Source organism: Penicillium solitum, assembly GCF_028829755.1.
Source record: "Penicillium solitum strain IBT 25940 chromosome Unknown utg000003l_segment0_segment0, whole genome shotgun sequence".
NCBI lineage: Eukaryota > Fungi > Ascomycota > Eurotiomycetes > Eurotiales > Aspergillaceae > Penicillium > Penicillium solitum.
Window position 1 is genome coordinate 4,557,905 of NW_027072123.1, and position 20,548 is coordinate 4,578,452.

Genomic DNA, 20,548 nt, shown 5'->3' on the forward strand with positions numbered 1-20,548 from the left:
GGAAAGATTTTTGCTGATAAGATAAGGCGAGTTCTTGGAGATTTCCTTGGCGAAATGTTACTAGACCTATTATAGACCTATATTGTTGTATCAACTACGACAACTTGCCCTCATCATGACAACCATGAAGTTTATACGTGAGTCAGACGCCTAATATTATGGAAGACAGAAGTTATCCAACATCTCCCGTTCACGTTGTCTACTATTGTCTACTATTTCTGCTAAGCCATGTCGCTACTTCAACTCCCCGTTGAACTGCTACTCGAGGTATCTTCGTATCTAGAATTCGTCTCCTATCTCGGCTCCCTCTATCAATGTCATCCCCTTCTGTGTATTTTGTTAAAGGACAGAGTCGACGAATTTCTCAAGACGGAGCAGTCTCTCCAATCTCTGGTATGGGCCGCAGCGAATGGGAAGGAAATATGTGTTCGCAAACTGCTAGACGCAGGTGCATGGTTTAATGATTCGACAACCAAGGATGATTCGACCAAGCGGTACACCGCCTGGTGTGGCCAGAGGGATGATCCTATGACAATAGCCGCAAAGTATGGTCATGTTGATGTTGTCCGAATATTCCTCGACCATGGGAGAGACCCGACTCTAGCGATCAACAATTACGCCTCCTTCCTCCGCATTAATCTTGATTACCTTGTTTTATTCGCGAACCCATTATCCGCCGCAGTGCTAGAGGGTCATACCTCGGTTGTCAGTCTCTTAATTGAACGTGGATTTATCGAACGCTGCGTGGAACCACCCCGGAAAAGAAAATGGTGCCACCTATCATTATGTTTGGCGGTCACGAAGAGGCATATTCCCATCATCAAACTTCTGCTTGCAGGAGGTTGTGATCCCAATATTATGTGCCAGTCTGGGAAGGCTCCTTTGTGATATGTTGCCGCAGCTCCTGCTACAAGCACGACTATGGAAATCGTCCATCTTTTAGTTGATGACACGTCCTGAATGGAGCACTGAGTTCTCCATTCTCACTCGCCTTGGAAACCGGAAATGAGCCGTTCATCCGTTACGCTTTTGAACAGGGAATTGCTTTTGATACCGAGGTCATTCTGGACATGGTTGATGAAATAGCCGGACAGCACACAAGCTTGGCGTCTTTCCTCCTGAGCAAGATTGATTTAGACCACACAATCAACTTTGGCAGAGGTGCACGATCTAAGCTTCTGTGTGGCGCCGTGGCTGGCGGCTTCGAGGATCTGACGGAGAGACTACTATTAACGGACACATCTGTCCTCAGGGACTGGACTTGTGTCAATTATCATAGAGATATTATGAGTCTGGCTGTGGTATCTGGTCATATCCGAATAATAGAGGTGTTGCTTGGATGGGGCGCATCTCTTGATGACGCCGTGACTTATCCCGCAAACATTGTAGAGAAAGACACAGATGGAAACTGGGACCCCGATGAGTGTCCTCCTTCAATGATTCTCGCGCTTGACCGAGACCACGATGATGTCGTAAAGTACCTCATTAACGAGGGCTTAGATGTCGTTTTTGCGTCACAACATGGGAATGATCGTTTAAACAGAGCACTTTATCTTGGAAAATTGGAAATCTTCCAAATGCTGTTTGAGACTTCTGGCCCATCAATTGAGGATATTACGTTCTTAGGTGATGGCCTGTCGATCCAGCTTGCAGTCTTAGGAGGAGAAGCCGTCTTCAGGCTACTCCTCGAGCGTGGAGTACAGCTACAACCGGATTACGCTGGACACTTACGCGCATTCGCCTGTGCTGCTCTGCTAGCTAGTGTGCCTATCTTGAGGATATTTTTGGATGCAGGTTTTGGTCTTGATATGCCTAGTTTAGAGCATGGCACACTCGGCCTGTCATTGCATCTTGATGAAAATCGAGGTGGCACACTTCTCACTCTCGCTGCTCAGGCGAAAGATCGAAATGCTGCGGAAGCTGCGGTTGATCTTTTGCTAGAACGAGGTGCACAGCTTAACCAGCCAACTGGCTCTTGCAATCATACGCCTTGGTTCTGCACGGTCTTGGGAGTAGCTGGACAAAATGTTCTCATTACTAAGATCTTTCGTCGGGAGAATAACTAACAACCAGGTATACGAGGATGAGTCTGAGCAACTACACCAATGCTTTGACCGAACTACCGACAGCGAAGTACTGGCAACAAAGCTTCTATTGGAGAAAGGGGCCGATCCGCTTTTCTTGAACAGAAGTGGGAAGTCTCCCTTGACCGTGGTTGCCGGCGCAAGAAGAAATGATATTGAAGCGGTCAAGATGATGCTGGAATATGTTGATCAAAACGTTCCGATCGGTACAATCAAGTCTCATATATTGGCAGCGACGGCGCCTTATGACGATTCTCATGACACTCTTTGGGCCAGGAAGAAACCTTCTTTGATCATACAAAAGACCCTCTGGAATCATCATTGGCGTAAGGTTTACCCTTGTCCTACCGAATCGTTGAGTTGGGTACTTAGGTATGTATGTAGCTTGTTAGCAGGGTTTGTTCAAGCGTTCTTCTACTTCTATCAAATAAAAATCCTGAATAGGCCTAAGAACATGAATCCCAAATTAACTAGCTAGTAAGTCAGACTATGAGGCAGACAGAATAGTCGGCCGCTTATGCGGCCTTGTCATGTCTTCTTATTGGTCTTTTTAGGTGTATACGAAGGCGGCAAAAGAAGCATACTTTGTGCAAGAGATATTTCTACGTTTGATATAAATCCATAGCCTGAAGTGAAGTGTATGTGAAAACTAAGTAAATGTGTGTTTCCATACTATATACATTTCCCATATCACATAGATACATGTAACTTTGGGTCTTAATCAATACGTTTCCTTTGCACTTGAGCCATACGTAGCTTCATTAATTGACGGTATTCGGCCGACCCACGACACTTTTCCGGATCAAATATCGCTCCTTTGTCAAATAGCAGCCTCGCCATTGTATCCTTCCCTTTCTCGAGAGCACACTGTACCGGTCGACAATCGCCTTCGCCACTAGGGTCGGCGCCGTGGTCGAGTAAGAGCTTGACAGCCCTAGGTCGACCATAGCAGACAGCCAGACTTAAAGGACACAAATAAATTCCTTTTCGGTTTGCCTTGTGGTCTTCATCTAGGACGGCCGACTTATCCAATATCTTTTCTAACAGATCGTCAAGACGATTGGCAATCGCTCCTCTCAAGAGATAGCAACGTTGAATGTTACTGGTCTTCAATATGCGATCTACATCAATCCAGCTTAGAAGTACTGACCCCATCTCGTGGTTTTGCCGTCTCGGTCGAGAGAACTCAAGTAAGACTTCGGACCATTCCAATCGCCACCAACAAAGGTTATTCGCTAAAAGGAGCTTCATCACCGGCAGGTTGTCTGATTTTGCGGCTTTGAGTAACAGGTTATCATCTTTATATAAATCTGCACCAGCCTCTACCAAGAATTGGGCAATTTCCAGATTTGCGGATGATGCTTTCGTAGCAGCAGCGAGAGCTAGAGGCGTCATGCCATCCAGGTCATATGTATCGAGGTTGCAGTAATTATGTTCAAGGAAAAGCTTCACAATTGATACATGTCCCATTTCGACTGCTTTGCATAAAGGAATCGCAGGATGTCTGCCTTCGTGGTTGGTTTTGAAATCAGTCTTATGTTTGAGGAGCAGTTTGACTACTGCAACGTGCTTTTCTGGGATTGCAACAGTAAGTGCTCTTTTGAATAGATCTTCTCCTTCTTTTTCGCTGTCATGTTGAATGCAATGCGGCAAAAATAATTCGACAAGATTGGTGTGCCCATTCGATGCAGCGATCACTATTGGTTCTTGGCCCTCAAAGACGAGGTCGTCCAATATCTTCAAGCCGCACATCTGCAACAGTTTCCGCGCACTAGTTTCCTTCCCTTTTTCGGCCACCCATGCTATCGCTTTCCCAGGTGAATCTTTGGCAATAGCTCTGTAAAGACCCCTGTTTGACAATGCATGGAAGTGGTGGTTGACCTGTGTGAATGCATTGAGGTCTGGATAGTCGAGGTGACCGGAAATCTCCAGTAGCATCTCATTAGGAAGCTCTGAAAGAGTCATCATGTTTTGATGTAGTTCGAGTTCGATTGTTGAGAAAGAGGGGTGCGTGTTTTAGAGACCAAAGATTGAACCAAATCAGTCTATCACTTTAGGTTGGGCTGTTTTATTTGAATACCAGGCGGTTACTAGGATCTCAATCTAAGTGACGGGGAATGAGAGGATTTATACAGACACTCTGGGCATCTGCTTTGTATTGTGTTCTATATTGAATGAAGCAAGTGTTTCAAGTCGGCGTCTAGTTCTTCGTGTGGAGGCTCTTTGATCCAGACCCCAAATTTAGTCACAAAGGGTATAACAATAACTATATATGTAAAAGAAGCCTTGGTGTTCCATTGTCTATTTGCGGGCACTAGCGAGTACAAAGGCATACCTACAGGCACAAAGCCCCGGATATTTCATATTGTACGTTTCCAAGTAGAAGCTTCAGATATTTGGAAAGTGTGGATATTGTCCTGAGTGGAATCCCTTTAAGCCCGTAAGTAGTCAATATTTCGGCGCAACCGGATTTTCAAGCCTAAGAAATTGCCCACGACGGTGATAATGTAATTTCATTAATGAAAATCTCAATTTAGGGACTGTTTCAGGACAGAGATCCTTGACATGCTGGGGCTCTCTCGCCCAGTGCTGTAAGCGCTGTTGGAAATTTGATGCGAATATGAGACATAAGGATAAGCAAGGTGTAGAGGTGCTGATTATTGTTTTGAATAGAAGGCCCGGACATATGTGTGATACGGTTGTTCTACCTGTCGGGTTACGCCGTATATTTGTTAACTTCACTACGATTCCCGAAGCGCTTGAGGTATACTTGACATATCCTTGACATCAACATTCTCGGCATTTGGACCATCGGTGGCGCCAGAAAGCCAACTCCGAGTTTCCTTTATATCAATCCCACTTCTATACTGCTCATACCCCTATCCCTGAGGCACTGATCATCGCAAGCTTTCGGCCGAAATTAGGTCCTCGGATCTCATCGAAAACCATCGGTCTAGCCGTCGCTTGACCACCATAAAAGGCCTCAAATCTCGCATCTTGATAAAAAGCAGCAATGAAAGAAACTACAATCTCACGATATGTGGATCCTTGGGTATCCCAAGCTAGCCAAGGAGTGTTCTCATTGGATCAAGCAGTCCACCGGAAGGTTGATGCCCGAAATGGCATAACCTAGGATCTCTTATCTAATCTGATCATCAGCTAGAGTTATGGCGATTGTAACTGCCCACGTGAGTGTAAATTATATTAAATGTGGTATTTGGAGAGACAAGAGAGACCATATAGATTGATACTATACTTCAGAGTATACCAATAGCCAGTAATGAATACTCGGTGAACATGTAGAGTCGATCAACCTCGAACCGCAGTGACGCCACTCCGATCTTCACCTCCGATCTTCTTCCGCTACTCCCTCCCTCTCTTTCTATCTCTTCCACCCTTCCCCCCACCTCCTACTCAGGATCCTATTTCTCTACTTACTTCGATGTGACACCCTCTAAATATACAACAATGCCTCCGTCTCGAGTAACAGCAATCCTCCTCTTGCCACGCGCGACCCTCTCCCCCTCCCCTTCAACCTACCGGAGCATCTCAACCCAACCCCTCCGACCACAACTACACACACGCCAACAACAACCACAGCAGCTCTCAAGACCAAATATATCCCTCTTCTCAACCAGCAACCCATCCCGAGCCCGCGAACAAAACTTCTACGAAATCCTCGACCTCCCTATAACCGCGTCAGCAGCGGAGATAAAGAAGTACACTTACACCCACACCCAACAACCCCCCTCTCCACCCCTCCACATCCAATCCCACATATTACATATATATATATTCCTAATACTTACACAACCACTAGACAATTCTACGCCCTCTCAATGCGCCACCACCCAGACCGCAACCGCACAGACCCAAACGCAAGCCAACGCTTCGCCCGCATTTCCGCCGCCTACAATGTCCTCGGCAACGTCTCAAAGCGCGCAGTCTACGACCGCGACCACGGCTTCCACGTCACTCAACACGCCTCCCCAGGCCAAAGCCACAGCCACCAACACCCGATGGGCAGCCACAGCAGCTACGCCGGGTCGCGACCTGCCAGCGGGCTGAGCAAGCGGCGCTCGGCGTTCCATGGTCCGCCGCCTAGTTTCTATGAACAGGGTGGGTATGGTACTACGGGAAGACAGGCGCAGGGTTTCGCGGCTGGTGCTGGGATGGGATCGGAGTTCGGGACTGGCGCTGGCGCTGGTGCTGGGACTAAACATGCTGATCCGGAGGATTGGGAGGGGTTTATTCGACGGAATCCGTTGAATCATTTTAATGCTCGGGGTCATTTCCGAACGCAGGAGGCGGAGGATCGGAGGAGGAGGGAGAGGAGGAGGGAGGCTAGGAGGATTGATGAGGATCGGGTTGAGCGTGAGCCTGGCGTTGATCAGACGGTTTCGAGGTTCTTTCTTTGTTCTGGGTGTTTGATTGTTATGCTTGTTGTCGTGGATCTTTGGCGGGCGGTTCCTAAGGTTGTTGATGGGAGGAAGACGAGGAAGCAGAGGGAGACTTTGTCTTCTTGATGGAGTTGTTTATTAATGTTTCGAAAGTATACATTCTTAGATACGTGTAGTTTCTTGGTGTATACATAGTCCAAATACATTGCTGGTTGATGTACTCCTACTCTTGCATGGCTACAAGCACACCTCGTAGTGCTCTAGATCGTATGAATCGATCGGATTAATCAACAAAGGAAAAGTTGGATTTGATATACAGAAGTGATCGAGCAGAAAGATCTACGAAACACACACACATGGTTATTATCTTGGACGTAACCCCCACCATAATCATCGTTCTGGTGAATCAGCAAGACAAGTGAACTAATAACTGAAGTTTACAAAAGTCTTCCTAAAAGATGGTAGGTCATCTGTCAGGTTCCTGGAAGGCTTGAGATCCAGACGCTTAAGCCTCGAAGGTGAAGCTGGCGCCGACCTTGTGGGCAGCCTGGTTCAGGTTCTGGGTATCGAAGGAGGCACCGAGGCCGAGGGTGACACCAGGGCGGAGCAGGACGTTGTAAGCCAGAGCGGCAATACCACGGTCGTTGATCTTAGCCTATATTGCGAGAAAATTGCGCGATTAGTCGTGATTCACAATAGGCATATAAACACTTTAAACGAACCTTGGCGAAGGAAGAGGGGTCGAGGCGGTACTTGCTGGCGACCTCGAGGCCGACGGCGTTACCGGAGGTGGAGTCCCAAGAAGCCTTGGCACCGGCCTCAACCTGAGCGTTGACGCGGTGGTAGTAGCTGGCGGAGAAGAGGGACAGGTTGTTGCTGGCGGTGATGGCAGCGGAGTACTGGGCAACGCTGTAACCGACGGCAGCGGAGTACTTGGTGATGGCGGCCTTGTTGACATCGTAACCACCCTCAGCACCGACGAGGAAGCCCTCGTGGCCGAGAACGGCGTCGAAGTTGGCGGAGGGGCCGTTGAGGAGATCGAAGAAGGCACGAGCGTTCAGGTTGGGCTGCTTGAAGTACAGGTTGAGCTTGGCACCCTTGGACTGCTTAGCGGGCTGGTACTGGGTGAGGATCTCAGCCTTGAGGCCCTTGGCGATGTTGTTGTCGAGCTCGAGCTTGGTGTCGAGAGCGTTGGCGGTGGTCCAAGCCTGGGTGAGGGTGAGGCCTGATCGGGGTGAGCATATTAGCCTAATCCTGTGCACCTTCGCATCCGAAAAAATAAATATGTTCACCCGGCGCGCGATTGGAATACCGCATCCGAACATCAATGGCATGAGACGGGATTTGTGCGCGCCGGGATCGGGAGGTTTTTTGTGGAAGGGGCCTTTACCAGTGGGCGCATCAACGTATTTGGCCTCGAGCTGTTGGCGCACTAGTTAGCAATCTGCAGGGTGTATTTGGAGAAGATATTCAACGAACCTGGCCAGCAATGGGGCCCTCGTGGGCAGACTTGCCCTTAACGGTGAAGGTGACACCGTTGGGGGCCTTGGACTTAACCTCAAGGTTGGCTAAGAGCTTTTGATCAGCTATTGAATCTTCGATAAGTGGTGTGGATAAACAAACCGGCGGCGCCGTGGTAGAAATCCTTGTTCAGGAGCTATTGGGATGAAGTATTAGCCAAGGTTCTGAGTTTTGTTCCCAACAGTTGTGCGTACATCGTTGGTCGCCTTGGCGATATCGGAGAAAGCAGCAGGGGCAGACATATTGACGAGAGTAGTCTAATTAAAGATGGAGGAGGAAGAGGTTTTATGAAAAGATGAAGAGAGAGGAAGGGAAAGAAGAGTTGTGATGATGTTGGGGGAACCTAGGGGCTTAGCACGGGTTAGTGGGAGGGCGGTGATTGGCGGTTGCCCGGCTGCCGGGAAAGCCCGCCGGTAATGTTTGGGCAGGTCAGGTCACGTGTTTAGGAAAATACATAAGAAAAATATTGAGATTATAACATTATACCGTCTATATACCAGAAGGGTATATGTACAATCTAATCCGGTGCTATATCCCCAAAGAAAATGCTAAATCAGAAAAGTTCACATCCTTTTGTTTATACTCTCAAGACTTTTTACTCCGACTTGTCATACTTCTGGTTGTGGATGGCGATGGCTCTGCAAAGGATGGTTAGAGAAGATGAATCAAATAGGGAATAAATAAGTATAACTCACCTTCCACTGGGGTCGCTCTGCTTGGACCAGGTAGGGGTCCAGCGCTCGACAGTGCCGGCACAGTAAGGAGGGAAGTGCTCATCGAACATGGTGCGGTACCAGTATCTATACCCTAGGTTAGTTTTCAACAGTACTTTAAATTGGAAGAAAAAAAGGTGGGAAACATACGCCTCCTTGGTGTCGGGAACGTCAGAGCCCCATTCGGGCTTAGGGTTCTTCATCATCTCGTCGGTGACCTGGCGCTCGGCCTCATCCTTGAGGCCATCAATCCAGCTGTAGCCAACACCATCGCTGAACTGCTCCTTCTGGCGCCAGAGGATCTTGTCGGGCAAGTAGGCAGCGGTCTCAGGCTCATCGGTGGTGTCGAAGGCCTTGCGCAGCATGTGCTTCTCGATACGCTCGGGGGTGATCATCTTGTCCTGGGGATCGACACCCATGCAGGTCTCGAGGAACTCCTTGTCGAGGAAAGGAACACGGGCCTCAAGACCCCACGCGGAGGTGGACTTGTTGGCACGGAGGCAGTCAGCCAAGTGCAAGTTCTTGACGCGGCGGACGGTCTCCTTGTGGAGCTCCTCCTTGTTGGGGGCAGCGTGGAAGTAGAGGTAGCCACCGAAGATCTCGTCGGAACCCTCACCACTCAGAACCATCTTGACACCCATGGCCTTGATCTTACGGGAGAGTAGGTACATGGGAGTAGAGGCACGGATGGTGGTGACATCGTAGGTCTCGAGGTGGTAGATCACGTCGGAGAGGGAATCGAGGCCGTCCTCAACAGTGAAGGTGAAGGGGTGGTGCTTGGTGCCGAGGAACTTGGCGACCTCAATGGCAGCGGCGGTATCGGGGGCACCGGGAAGACCGATGGAGAATGAGTGCAGCTGCTGGAAGGTGGTGACGGTCGACAACTCGTTTTCGTCGTCAATTCCAACCAACTCACCGTCTGCGTTGACGTTCTGGGGCGCGTTGCGGGCAGCTTCGGCCATGCGGAGGGTCTCGCGCTGGGCGATAGACGCGACCAAGCTGGAGTCGAGACCACCAGACAGCAGAACACCGTAGGGAACCTCGGCCATCAGACGCTTGCGGACGGCCTTCTCGAGGCTGTGGCGGACTACCTTGTAGTCAACAGGGGTCGAGGGGACGTTGGCAGGGTCCCACCACTTGGGCTCGAAGTAGCGGGTCAGGGAGTCGGTCTTGGAATCATAGATGTGGCCGGGGGGGAAGGCAATGATATCGTCACAGACGGGGTGCAGACACTTGAGCTCAGAGGCAAAGTAGACGGCGCCGGGAGTCGACGAGGACCGGCCGAGGTAGAAGCTGGTGATACCAATGGGGTCGCGGGCAGCAACAACACGGTCCTGCTTCTTATCCCAAAGAACCCAAGAGAACATGCCATCAAGGTGCTTGGGGGCATCGAGGCCGTACTCCTCATACTAGTATATATCAGCATTTCGACTCTAATTCCGATTCCGGTATATCCTGACGTACCAAGGGAATGATAACTTCGCAATCAGAGTGTGTCTTGAAGTTGTACTTGTGGCGAAGGTTCTTGCGAATGAGGCGGTGGTTGTAGATCTCACCGTTGACGGCAAGGGCGAGGGTGCTGTCATCGTTGACGAGGGGCTGGGCACCGGAGTCTAAGAGGATAGTGTTAACAAATCGATCTTCGAATTGTTGGTCGTTCACAGGGGCCACATACCAACACCAACAATGCTCAGACGCTCGTGCGCCAGGACTATGAATCACGCGTTAGTATACCAACACCGACATCGAAATCATTGCGTGTTAACTCACTAGTGCTCTCGGCGCAGAAGTTTCCACCTGTTGGAGAACTTTTGTTAACCCTATGATCCCCACCTATACCGCGCAATGTTGCAACTCGGGCTGTGACTCACTCCAATCGGGACCGCGATGGCGCACACTATGAGAACACAGGTCAGCGAGAATTCTATAGATTGCGAATTGCGAATTGCAGATCGTAGATTGCAACAATTGAAGAAGTAATGGGGATACTCACGCCTTGGCCATGCGCAAAGCGGTAGGCTTGAACTTTTGCACATCGGGGTGACTATACTCTAGTTAGTATTCCCCGAATCGACATCCCACTAGAGGTGGGGAGTTAGGATAGGGCATGACGCACTGGTGGCACGCGAAAATTCCACACATGATGGGCAATTGGGAAGTGTGGTTAGAGATGAAGATCAATTCGGGAGAGAGAAGAAGGGTAACGGAGTAGAATTGACTAATTGTCCGGTTATATGGGGAACCTTAGAACGGCGATTTTTTTCAATTTTGCCCCGGTGCCCTTCCGGCGGGGCGAGGGGCGATGTCGGCAAGTCTTTGAGTCACCGATAAGATAACGGCCCCTGAACAATTGGCCCAGTTAGCATCAACTTAAAGATTTTTACTATTGTGGCGAGATATGTACCTATATTAGCGGATTCCTTTTGTCGGGTCGTACCATTTATTATTATGTTGTAGTCTATCTCAGTCTGACAGGGCGATCCCTGGAGAGTGAGCCGATTAAAATGTCACGTGATTAATATACCCCCACCATGAACTATAGCCCTAGCCAAGCCTCTCCTTGACGAAGTGTACCCTCCATCTACATTCAGGGAAACTCATAATAATATAAAAACGAGGACGTCTAGTCAATGATATCAGAACGATACCGTGTGAATCACAACCTTGCCTCACCCCACAAGCATGTCTGTCGATTACTTCTAAGAGCATGGTTAGAGATCGTTAAAACGATATGAGTCACTAAAGGTGAGGCCACACCCGTCTCGATATTAAGACCATGAAGATCTATGTGAGACCCATGAGCATTGTATCGGTATAAGAGACTCACATGTCTCTTCCGGCCCCTTGTTTTAGGCCTCAAAAACAGAATGGGATCATACCATCCTGAGTTTTTTTTACATACAATGCTAAGATGGTGGAAGAGGCCAGGCTGCAGCGAGTTGTATTCTATATTTCAGCCCTGGAACCCTATATTCCTCCAGTGTTGGAGTCTATGGTGCAGCCCTTGCCGAATTGGTAGAAATGGCGCATGTTCAATACCCGCCTCTACAATTTTGGGATTCCAAATGGAGAAAGGTTTGCCGATATAGGTTCAGGTTCATCAAGTATAATATGTATATTGGGGTCTTGTTACTCAAAAATGCAAATTAAATGCAGTTTCCGAAGACACCCACCCACCATGGGTTCATTCCATCATCGCAGAGGTATGGATGTTGTGTTGGCTGCCCAGGTGATTGTATCTATGCAGAGGAGCAAATAAGTACAACATTGAATTTCTTCTGCCAGAGTCATCCTGCACTCAATACATGGCGAGCTTAAGCATCCCAGCAAGGAGCATGTATGTGGTATCATTGTTTCTGAATGACCCTAAGCCCAGAAAACGCCATCCATTGGGATATGTAGAAACGCCATGCTCGCGATAGAACAGCAAAACTTGCTCCCTTCGTTAAACAGTAAATGCATAATCTTCCCTCAATCTCCCCGGTATCCCATGCTGAAAGAGAGAGAAAAAGAAAAAGAGAAAAAAAATAAAAATAAATGACCCATGCAGCGCCATCGCTGTTTACGCTTGGGTAACTCAAAAGCCTGGTTGGGCTGGTTTCCTAGTTGGGCTGGTTTTCCTTCACAACCATGCGAACTCTACGTTCGTATTGAGGACGGTCCTTCTTGAAGAGGTTGTAGGCCTCGGCCTGTGCAGGTGACTCGGGGTTTGGGTCATCCAAGAGATCTTGGATGCCAAGCAAGAGCTGCTTAATAGTGATGGCAGGTCGCCAACCCTCTTCCTCATTCAGAATTGACAGGCAAACCGTTCCGGAAGGGTAGACATTAGGGTGGAAAAGTGCCGGCGTGAATTTGCCTGGACGGTTCTTGTATTAGTGTTATGTTGGCACGAGAGATCATAGTGACAGCTCCCAGCAGAAGCTCTCTTCTGGCGAGCTGCCACATGAGTATATAGCGAAAGAGACACGTACATTTGGGGGGCTTGGTAGGGTATTCTAGAAGCGTGAAAATACCTAGATTAGTATAATGATCTTCAGTAGTCGTGGATGTATTGCACCACTCACCATCGGGGAAAATCAAGTCGATTTTGAAAAGTCCACCCTCCCAGAGAGTGTTAGCCTTCCCTGGAATAGCACATTCCCAGTTCTTCAGGTCCAGGCCACCCTGCGGGGCACGTTTCGGCTTTGCGACAAAGCCAAATGGGTGGTCGCGACGCCATTGCTTTCTATGAAATCCACAGAGGTTAGTGAGGGCCAAGGGTGTAGCGCAAGTGATGCGCAAAATCGCAGAATCTACTGGACAGAAAATATGCTTACCGCTCTTCTTGGAGACGGTTCTGACACAACGACATCTCGGGTGGTGTTCAGCGGGTGAGTAGCTGAAACGGGTTGACTCGCGGTGAAGGAAGATGAAGCAGCAGAAAGATGCAACTTGGTTTCAAATAAATTGCAAAACACGATGAGTGGTTTAGTGATGGGTAGTGAAGGAGGTAGAAAGAGGTGAGGTGATAAGTGGAAGATTTAAAGTGGCAATCGTCAAAGCCGGGGAGGTGATAGCAATTGACCTCCCCACGCGAACAATGAGCCTGCTTATGTAATACCTATAGGGAACCGGGACTTGTCCAGGAACCTACCAGGAGCCTCACTTCTATTGTTAGCCATGAATAACCGTTAAAACTGGTTCTGTAGGGTGTTTTTTTTTTCTTTGCTGTCTTCTGTATGACTATAGAATTTACTATTTTTGTTTGGTGGTCCCAATATCATATCGTTCTTCGACTTCTCTAACTGGGTATGTAGAGCCATACACTTGCACTTCTCAGCAACTTGATAATTATAAACTTCAATGTTATTATACTCATACGAGTTGAATCGACCAAAGCCACCCTGAAAGAGTAAGACTCTTAAATTACAGTTACTGTTCTGTATCATGAGCTGCATAGAAAAATCGAGCGCATACAGGTGCCTAGAAATACTACAATACTACGAGGAATTTGGTGCTGTTACATGGTGCCACATTTATGTCTCTCCTCGGCGTATTGGCGTAAATTAGATAGCTTGCCGTAGTTGATCTAGGTAATGACCACGGTGAATTCGATCCCAATTGTCTGGAAAATTCGTGGAGTTTTTGATAGCTTCTTCTAGTTCGCCGTTGTGGTGAGGATTTTTTGGATAAAGTCCATATCGAGTTCCATTCAGATTGCGTTAAGGCAGTAGAGGAAGTGGAACATGCCGGGTCTAATAGAGAGGAATATTAGATTGAGGACACGGGTGAATATAGCTGTTTTCGAGAGAGCTCACCCAAAGTGGTAATAGTCCATGGGGAGGCTTTTTAAGCTATGGTGTGTATGGTGCCGCTGCTTCATCGGTCATCACTAGGAACTCGCCTATACAATTTCGCCATTTTGTAAGTTGAGGTCGCTACCTTGCGGTCGAATAGGCTCCAAAGTATTCGAGAAGAGACAAACCTCGCGTTAATTCAGCCCAGGCATCATCAATTTCAGGGGACGGAAGTCCGGAATATTGAGGCATAGATAGGTCAACGTCTCGGTAGACCTTACCTATCGCCTCGTCAAACGTAGGCTTCCCAGACAGCACGCATTCCTTATGGGAGATATGTGAATGCGCATCGCGTTGGTCGGTTTGGAAGGCTGATGAAGATGTAGCTAGACATGCGGAGTTGTGTTGTTGAAATACATAGTAAGTAGCCCGTAATCAAGGCCAAAAAGAAGGCGGAAGCTAGCTACGGAGAACAATATGAAGATGAGACCTCCGGCAAGTGCTCGGCACAATCAACCTAGAAATATTGGGGGTAGATGGTTGGTATATCAGCTCTCCATAGTTGATTCCAGATGTTGCTTTCTTTCTTTTTCCATGTCTTGTATTTTGTATTAAATGCATTATTTCACTTATTAAAGGCCTGGCTCGTGGTATATAGTTCGAATGAACATTACATATCAGCGATATGTATCATGGGCTTGGAATATGACCATAACCCCCCTGGCATGATGATTCATGAGTCACTCATTCGGGTTACAACCTCTTACGGTATATAATGCTCCGCGGAGATAGATGGAGAAGCTGGCGGTCGAATCAGCCTACGAGTTGTCAATTAAGCTACCTAAATAGGATGGATGAATGACGTTTACTTGACCCAGTAGAAATCAATTATTCCATGATCTCTGGAGCCAAATTATCTTATTGGTTTTTTTCCAAGCTATGGATTGCACAGATGTATCAAAAATGTGGTTGTGGTCTGGTAAAATAAACCGTATTTTTCAACATATACCACAAAAGGACTAGACTCCGATCTTGGCATGTATACTTTCGGAATCTAGTCCTAGTTTACCTACTCTATTCCTACGTATTTCCAAAGTTCATCCCTGTACTTACTAATAGATTGGCTAAAAAATAAAGTTAAAAGGCCCCAGGAGTTCTTCCGATGACACCTCTAGCCGATACAACCTGAAGATTTCCAACCCAAATTAAACCTCTTGGAATACGTCTTGCCTGCGGCACTCTCAATATGTCCGCACGAAGTATTTTCCGGCGTCCAGTGCTCCAGTCGCTAGCCCAAAGGGCTTATGCCTCGGTGCCGCGAAGGGGACTCACGGGACTCACAGCACAACAAAAGCAGATTGTGAAGTCTACCATTCCCGCCCTTCAAGAGTATGGAGTCACGATCACCACACTCTTTTATAAGCGCTTGCTAGAGAAACATCCGGAACTCAAGAATGTCTTCAATACCGTTCACCAAAAAACTGGCGAGCAACCAGCGGCTTTGGCACATGCTGTGTGGGCATATGCGGTTAACATTGACGAGCCCGAAGCCCTAAGCGCAGCCGTTTCTCGCATCGGACATAAACACGCTAGCTTAGGGGTCATGCCTGCCCACTACCCTATCGTCGGTGAACACCTGCTCGCCGCAATCAAAGATGTCCTCGGGCCCGCCGCTAACGAGCAAGTGCTCGATGCGTGGAAGGCAGCTTACCAGCAACTCGCGGATATTTTTATCAACTTTGAGCAAGGTCTCTACCAGCAAGGTGTGAATACACCCGGCGGGTGGAAAGGATGGCGAAAGTTCTATATCTCGAAGAAAACGCTCGAGAGTGACGAAATCATGTCCTTTTATCTCACCCCGTTGGACAAGGATGCTCTGCCATCCTATCAGCCGGGGCAGTTTGTTAGCGTGCGCTGCTACGTTCCCGAACTAGGCGTCTACCAGCCCCGTCAGTACAGTCTATCTGACGTGCCAAACAAAAATCACTTCCGAATTTCCGTCAAACGAGAATTCGCAAAGGATTCGAAGCCGGCTGGCCACATCTCGAACGTGCTTCACGAATCGCTGCCGGAAGGTTCGGAATTGGAATTGAGCATGCCTTTCGGTGATTTCGTTCTTGACATTAATGCCACTACCCCTGCTGTCCTCATCAGTGGAGGGGTGGGGCTCACACCCATGATGTCTATGTTGAAAACCATCATCAACCAGCAGGGTCAAGCACGGCGAGTCGTCTTCGTCCATGCGGCACGTAATGGCCGCGTTCATGCCATGAAGAATGATCTGATCCAGATCGTCGCCGAAAACCCGTCAGTTAGTCGCATGGTTTTCTATGAAGACGCCACTGAGAGTGACGTGCCGGGGGTAGACTATGATCACGTAGGCCGGGTGGATTTGACCAAATTCAAAGACAAGGCTATTATCCCGGATGCAGATTATTATATCTGCGGGCCTCAGCCGTTCATGGGTGCTCAAAGCAAGGACCTGGAGGCTTTAGGTGTGGACCCTAAGCGCATTCATATGGAGGTATTTGGATCTCCGCGTGCTTGATTGATCGACAGATGCACCCAAATGTTCGGGGGATTTACTATCTTATTGTTCCACGGGGATGTCGGTGGAATATGTATGTTAGAGTCGCTGTATTTTACCTATGATGTTATAGTTAATTAAAATGTTGAATGCTCGGCTTAACCTATGCATCTATTATTTTGACATCATTCCTCACGATCCTGACGATTCCCGATCCGCATTAGCCTCGGAGCGGGCCTATATACAAATACACATACGATAGGAAATAAGGAGGAGCATCTTTATCCGGTATATGTCTCACGAGTTGCAGACTGGATTACAATATTTCCAGCAGGCCTAGGGAGATGAAGTGCTTCAATGAAATGCAACTGGAAATTAGAAGTATACCTCTGCTACTTGTGAATGAATACAAATTCCTTCTTGCTGAGCGGATTAGTTTCTACCTAGATTTTCACCCTTAGCAGCAAAATAGGCCTGTCTGATATGCGTAGCGGATAAGCTTGGGTTGGGGAATTATGGATCTCGACTCAATATAATGATATACCTAGGTAGTGGTCTTTTTTATGACTTCTATCTACATTTGTCACTGTTATGCGGTTGATAATATCCATCGGAATACTCATATAGAGCAGCAAGCTATGGACTTCCGGTCAACCCTACCTGATACAAATCGCGGCTATCCCATCTCCCATTACAACTTCAAATGCATTTCTTTCTTTCAATGAGTCACTACACTACTCTACCCTAACCAGAGACATCCCACTTATGGCCTTTACCTACAAGATCATGAGACAAAGGCATTGACATATTCTCCAAAGGTAACAAAGAGAGTCTATAAAGCCTTCCATTAAGGACAATAGTCATCGAAAATGATTGACAGAAATGGACGCCATTTCTTTATTCGAACCCCGGATTGGTCCTCGACAAAGGCTTTTCCCAACAACCAAAGTGTGTCGGCAGATGCCAACACAACTTTAATCTCATCCAAGAAGTATAAAGGACCGTTTAATCCTCATATGTACTCATCTCATCGACACTCATTAACCCTCAACCAAACTCTTATCGGAAATTTCTGCAAACAACATCCCAAAGCTACATACTATCATCTATCATCATGTGTCATTCCATTATCTATTACTATGCCCTATGTCGGCACCTAGACCAGGGTTCAACCCACCAAATTGCGTGCCACAATGCCTTCATAACAGGCTACGAGTGCACCGAAGAGCCGCAAAGCACATCCTTCATCTCCCTTATAGGAAATTGTCTGCAATGCAAGTTGAATCATCTAATGCTACGCCAGTCTGCCTACCGCGAATGGCGGAGAGAAGATCTTCTGGAAGCACTAAATGATGCATTCCAGTATAGCGACGACGATGACTGGACTACGGATGACAGCGACGCCGAGGAACTTGACATGGAAACTTTGTTCTCCCAGTCTCCCGCCTTGACTCGTAGGAATCCCACTGGTCAAGCTGAGAACCGGAAGACCCATGCGTCCTTCCACAGTGGTCCGGCACGCACGCCAATCATAGTGGAACAGTCTTCGCCTCGCTTATCTTCTGTCGCTTTGGTTGAACATGTTGATGATTACTCAGATGATGGTGAGGAGTACGTCTACGAGGATTCTATTGAGGAACATCGGCCTCGCGCGCGCCGGAGCTGGCGCTCTTGGATTCCTATTCCTACTAGGTTTGTGCGCAACCAGGAGAATCCTTCGTATATGGCGTTTGTCACTGATGACTATATGGGAGACACAGAGTCTTTACTCGGTGCTTCTAAGCCAAAGGAGAATCACCGGACTTGGCGTTCCTGGATTCCCCTTCCTGCTAAGAAGGTGTCGGGGCAATATATTGATAGATCAAAATGGTAGGATGGAAGTTTTGACCGGAGTTTTTGAGGTTGAGGTTTCATAGGTAATTGGTTGATTTACTGTCCGGATACTTCATAGTCTGCGTTTTATTTTATTTTTAGAGATATTTTTAGAGATATTTTGGAGAACATTGCAGTGAGACTTTACGAGAGCAACATCAAATGTAATCGAACATTATCATTAAATAGCTAAGGACACGAAAGGGCATGAACATAAGCGATTGGCCATGTAACCACCCTCCCGGGCAATCTCAGTCGAAAAAAAGAAACCGCGCTATGATTTTGTTGCCATGGAGTGCCTGGCATTCGGGCACATTCACGGCGTACCGTATGTGCAATAGTCGAGAATGCCCAAATAACAAACAATCGGCATGTCATAGCGTACATAAAAGGGCACGTGCAAGGACAATTAGTCCGTGTAAATCCCCTGATCAAACTTCTCGAGATCGAAAAACCGAGCAGTGATTGTGTTGCCGTTGAAAATCCGGCCTTCGAGCGCATTCACGGCCTATCGGAGATGCAATAGTCAGCAATGCACAAACTCACATTTGATTCAAAGCGTAGATCTCAAAAGCTTACCCGTAGACCAGACAAGGGGTGTTTGAATTTGACAAAGACAGGGACTGGGGTTCCGACGTCGCGAGCAATGAATACTCGCTCCACATCTCCATACTAGAGGCTCTCAAGTTAGCAAAAGCCCCAAGACCATTGACGAAAGGAAACGTACCTTGTCACCACACTCCTGTCCAATCTCCTGCATCAAACCACCATTTTGACCCCCCTCCATCTCAACATCCAGGTCCATGCCATCCAACATACCCAGTAATTTGATCACTTCGCTCATGGGACCAAACTTGCTGGTGTCATATTCACCCTTCTTATTGCTTCCAATGATTTTACCTCGTCCAGCAGGTGTGACAAAGCCACCACCCTCTGAGTCTGGTCGCTTCTTGCGCTTCTCAAGCTTGACTTGCAGCGGATTCACTATGCCAGAGCCAGTAGCGCCGAGGCCAGATCCCTTGTTCCAGCCCCACTTGGAAAGCATTCGTGCTCCGAAGTCTGGTTGGCCGGGACGAAGTGATCGTGGCGCGGACTCATCCGGTTCATTCTCATCTTCTGGTTGCTCTCGCGCCAATAAGGCTTCAAGTTCGGCTTCGGAGGCTGGGATGTCTTCTGGGGGCGGAGGCAGAGTGTATCGGACTGGTGCGCGGGAGATGGTTGCGGAGCTGGGTTGGAAGGCGTCAAGGGGGCGTGGTGGAGGAGGTGGTATGACTTGTCCCGATGGTGGGTTCTCGGCTCTCTGGAAGCGGCGCATATATGCGTCTTCGCCGGTAGGGTCATCCGGAATTCGGGCGGGATGTTCAATGTGGGGTGGAGGTGAAGTCGGGAGTTGGGCCTGAACGGAAATGGAACCGTTGTCGAAGCGTTGTCCTAATGCTGCGCGGCGAGCAAATGCATCGTCACCAGATGGGTCATTGGGGATAGAAGCTGCTGGTGGCACATCATTAAGATTTGACGGCGGCGCAAAGTTGCTTGGAGGCGCAAATTGTTCTAGTTGCTTTTTAGTCTGGCCGTCGTCACCAATCGCAAAAGACCCGAACATACGCGTGTTTGGCCCATCATAATCCTCGCTATCGGAATATCTGCTCGGTGAACGCTTTCTGACATGCGCATACAAGATATCCTTCCACTCGCGGGTTGCAGCGATCTTCTCGTCACTGTGGCGGTATTCTGCGACATTGGTAGGTCGAGAAGAGTCATAGATATCATCCCAATTTTCGACAGCATGTGCTTCAAAGTTCTTCTTGCGCTTCTTTCTTCCGCCGCGCTGTCGCTTCTCGCGCGCGTACTCATAATCGTCGTCTTCCATAGCGGTCCAATCAGCCAAAGTGCTCTTCGTCGGTACCGAAGCGTTAGCTGAGGGCTGTGGTTGTGGTTGTGGTACTGCTTTGGGGAAAGTATATTTTGGTTTGGGTTTCTGAGCTGAGAGCTGTGGTCTCTTGGGGGGTTGGAACCGAAGGGAAGCTATGGGGGGAAAAGTGAGATAGAATCAGCAGGTGCCACTTCATGCATTGAGCACGTCAAGGGTAAGTTAAATACCAGGATTCAGTTGTTGCTTTTTGGCGGCCGCGGCGTCATCAGGTTGAGGTTCGGT

At 48.2% G+C, this 20,548-nt stretch overlaps 9 protein-coding genes across 9 annotated transcripts; 4 read left to right on the forward strand and 5 right to left on the reverse strand.

Moving 5' to 3' along the window:
* Positions 1–228: 228 nt before the first annotated feature.
* On the forward strand, positions 229–2,066 carry N7455_005665 (uncharacterized protein; the record flags this gene model as incomplete). The annotated part of the gene is made up of 2 exons (XM_040961885.2): positions 229–705; positions 1,038–2,066. 2 exons carry the CDS (start codon positions 229–231, stop codon positions 2,064–2,066), a joined length of 1,506 nt encoding a protein of 501 aa, XP_040807682.2.
* A 735-nt stretch (positions 2,067–2,801) lies between these two features.
* Positions 2,802–4,052, reverse strand: N7455_005666 (uncharacterized protein; the record flags this gene model as incomplete). The annotated part of the gene is made up of 1 exon (XM_040961879.2): positions 2,802–4,052. One exon carries the CDS (start codon positions 4,050–4,052, stop codon positions 2,802–2,804), a length of 1,251 nt encoding a protein of 416 aa, XP_040807675.2.
* Positions 4,053–5,552: 1,500 nt separating this feature from the next.
* N7455_005667 (uncharacterized protein) lies at positions 5,553–6,610 on the forward strand (the record flags this gene model as incomplete). Its single annotated transcript, XM_065605092.1, has 2 exons — positions 5,553–5,803; positions 5,905–6,610. The coding sequence occupies 2 exons, from the start codon at positions 5,553–5,555 to the stop codon at positions 6,608–6,610; spliced, it is 957 nt and encodes a 318-aa protein (XP_065461992.1).
* A 379-nt stretch (positions 6,611–6,989) lies between these two features.
* Positions 6,990–8,247, reverse strand: N7455_005668 (porin; the record flags this gene model as incomplete). Its single annotated transcript, XM_065605093.1, has 6 exons — positions 6,990–7,139; positions 7,207–7,709; positions 7,875–7,905; positions 7,964–8,052; positions 8,108–8,141; positions 8,200–8,247. The coding sequence occupies 6 exons, from the start codon at positions 8,245–8,247 to the stop codon at positions 6,990–6,992; spliced, it is 855 nt and encodes a 284-aa protein (XP_065461993.1).
* A 241-nt stretch (positions 8,248–8,488) lies between these two features.
* N7455_005669 (asparagine synthetase B) lies at positions 8,489–11,011 on the reverse strand. The gene is made up of 9 exons (XM_040961876.2): positions 10,835–11,011; positions 10,712–10,762; positions 10,590–10,615; positions 10,489–10,515; positions 10,394–10,429; positions 10,183–10,331; positions 8,869–10,127; positions 8,701–8,805; positions 8,489–8,643 (listed from the first exon to the last, which is right to left on the reverse strand). Exons 1-9 carry the CDS (start codon positions 10,858–10,860, stop codon positions 8,601–8,603), a joined length of 1,722 nt encoding a protein of 573 aa, XP_040807663.1. The 5' UTR covers positions 10,861–11,011; the 3' UTR covers positions 8,489–8,600.
* Positions 11,012–12,320: 1,309 nt separating this feature from the next.
* N7455_005670 (E2 SUMO-conjugating protein UBC9) lies at positions 12,321–13,069 on the reverse strand (the record flags this gene model as incomplete). The annotated part of the gene is made up of 4 exons (XM_065605094.1): positions 12,321–12,574; positions 12,690–12,713; positions 12,783–12,943; positions 13,035–13,069. The coding sequence occupies 4 exons, from the start codon at positions 13,067–13,069 to the stop codon at positions 12,321–12,323; spliced, it is 474 nt and encodes a 157-aa protein (XP_065461994.1).
* A 2,171-nt stretch (positions 13,070–15,240) lies between these two features.
* N7455_005671 (NO-inducible flavohemoprotein) lies at positions 15,241–16,542 on the forward strand (the record flags this gene model as incomplete). Its single annotated transcript, XM_040961882.2, has 1 exon — positions 15,241–16,542. One exon carries the CDS (start codon positions 15,241–15,243, stop codon positions 16,540–16,542), a length of 1,302 nt encoding a protein of 433 aa, XP_040807676.2.
* Positions 16,543–17,812: 1,270 nt separating this feature from the next.
* On the forward strand, positions 17,813–18,394 carry N7455_005672 (uncharacterized protein; the record flags this gene model as incomplete). Its single annotated transcript, XM_040961888.2, has 1 exon — positions 17,813–18,394. The coding sequence occupies one exon, from the start codon at positions 17,813–17,815 to the stop codon at positions 18,392–18,394; it is 582 nt and encodes a 193-aa protein (XP_040807668.2).
* A 408-nt stretch (positions 18,395–18,802) lies between these two features.
* N7455_005673 (uncharacterized protein) lies at positions 18,803–20,263 on the reverse strand (the record flags this gene model as incomplete). The annotated part of the gene is made up of 4 exons (XM_065605095.1): positions 18,803–18,901; positions 18,973–19,065; positions 19,121–19,944; positions 19,999–20,263. The coding sequence occupies 4 exons, from the start codon at positions 20,261–20,263 to the stop codon at positions 18,803–18,805; spliced, it is 1,281 nt and encodes a 426-aa protein (XP_065461995.1).
* Positions 20,264–20,548: the final 285 nt, after the last annotated feature.

Coding starts and splice junctions, on each gene's coding strand:
- N7455_005669 (XM_040961876.2), bottom strand. CDS start 10,860: ATGTGTGGAATTTTCGCGTGCCACCA. Junction 10,430..10,488: donor CTTCTGCGCCGAGAGCACTA/GTGAGTTAACAC, acceptor CGTGATTCATAG/TCCTGGCGCACGAGCGTCTG. Junction 10,128..10,182: donor GCGAAGTTATCATTCCCTTG/GTACGTCAGGAT, acceptor GATATATACTAG/TATGAGGAGTACGGCCTCGA.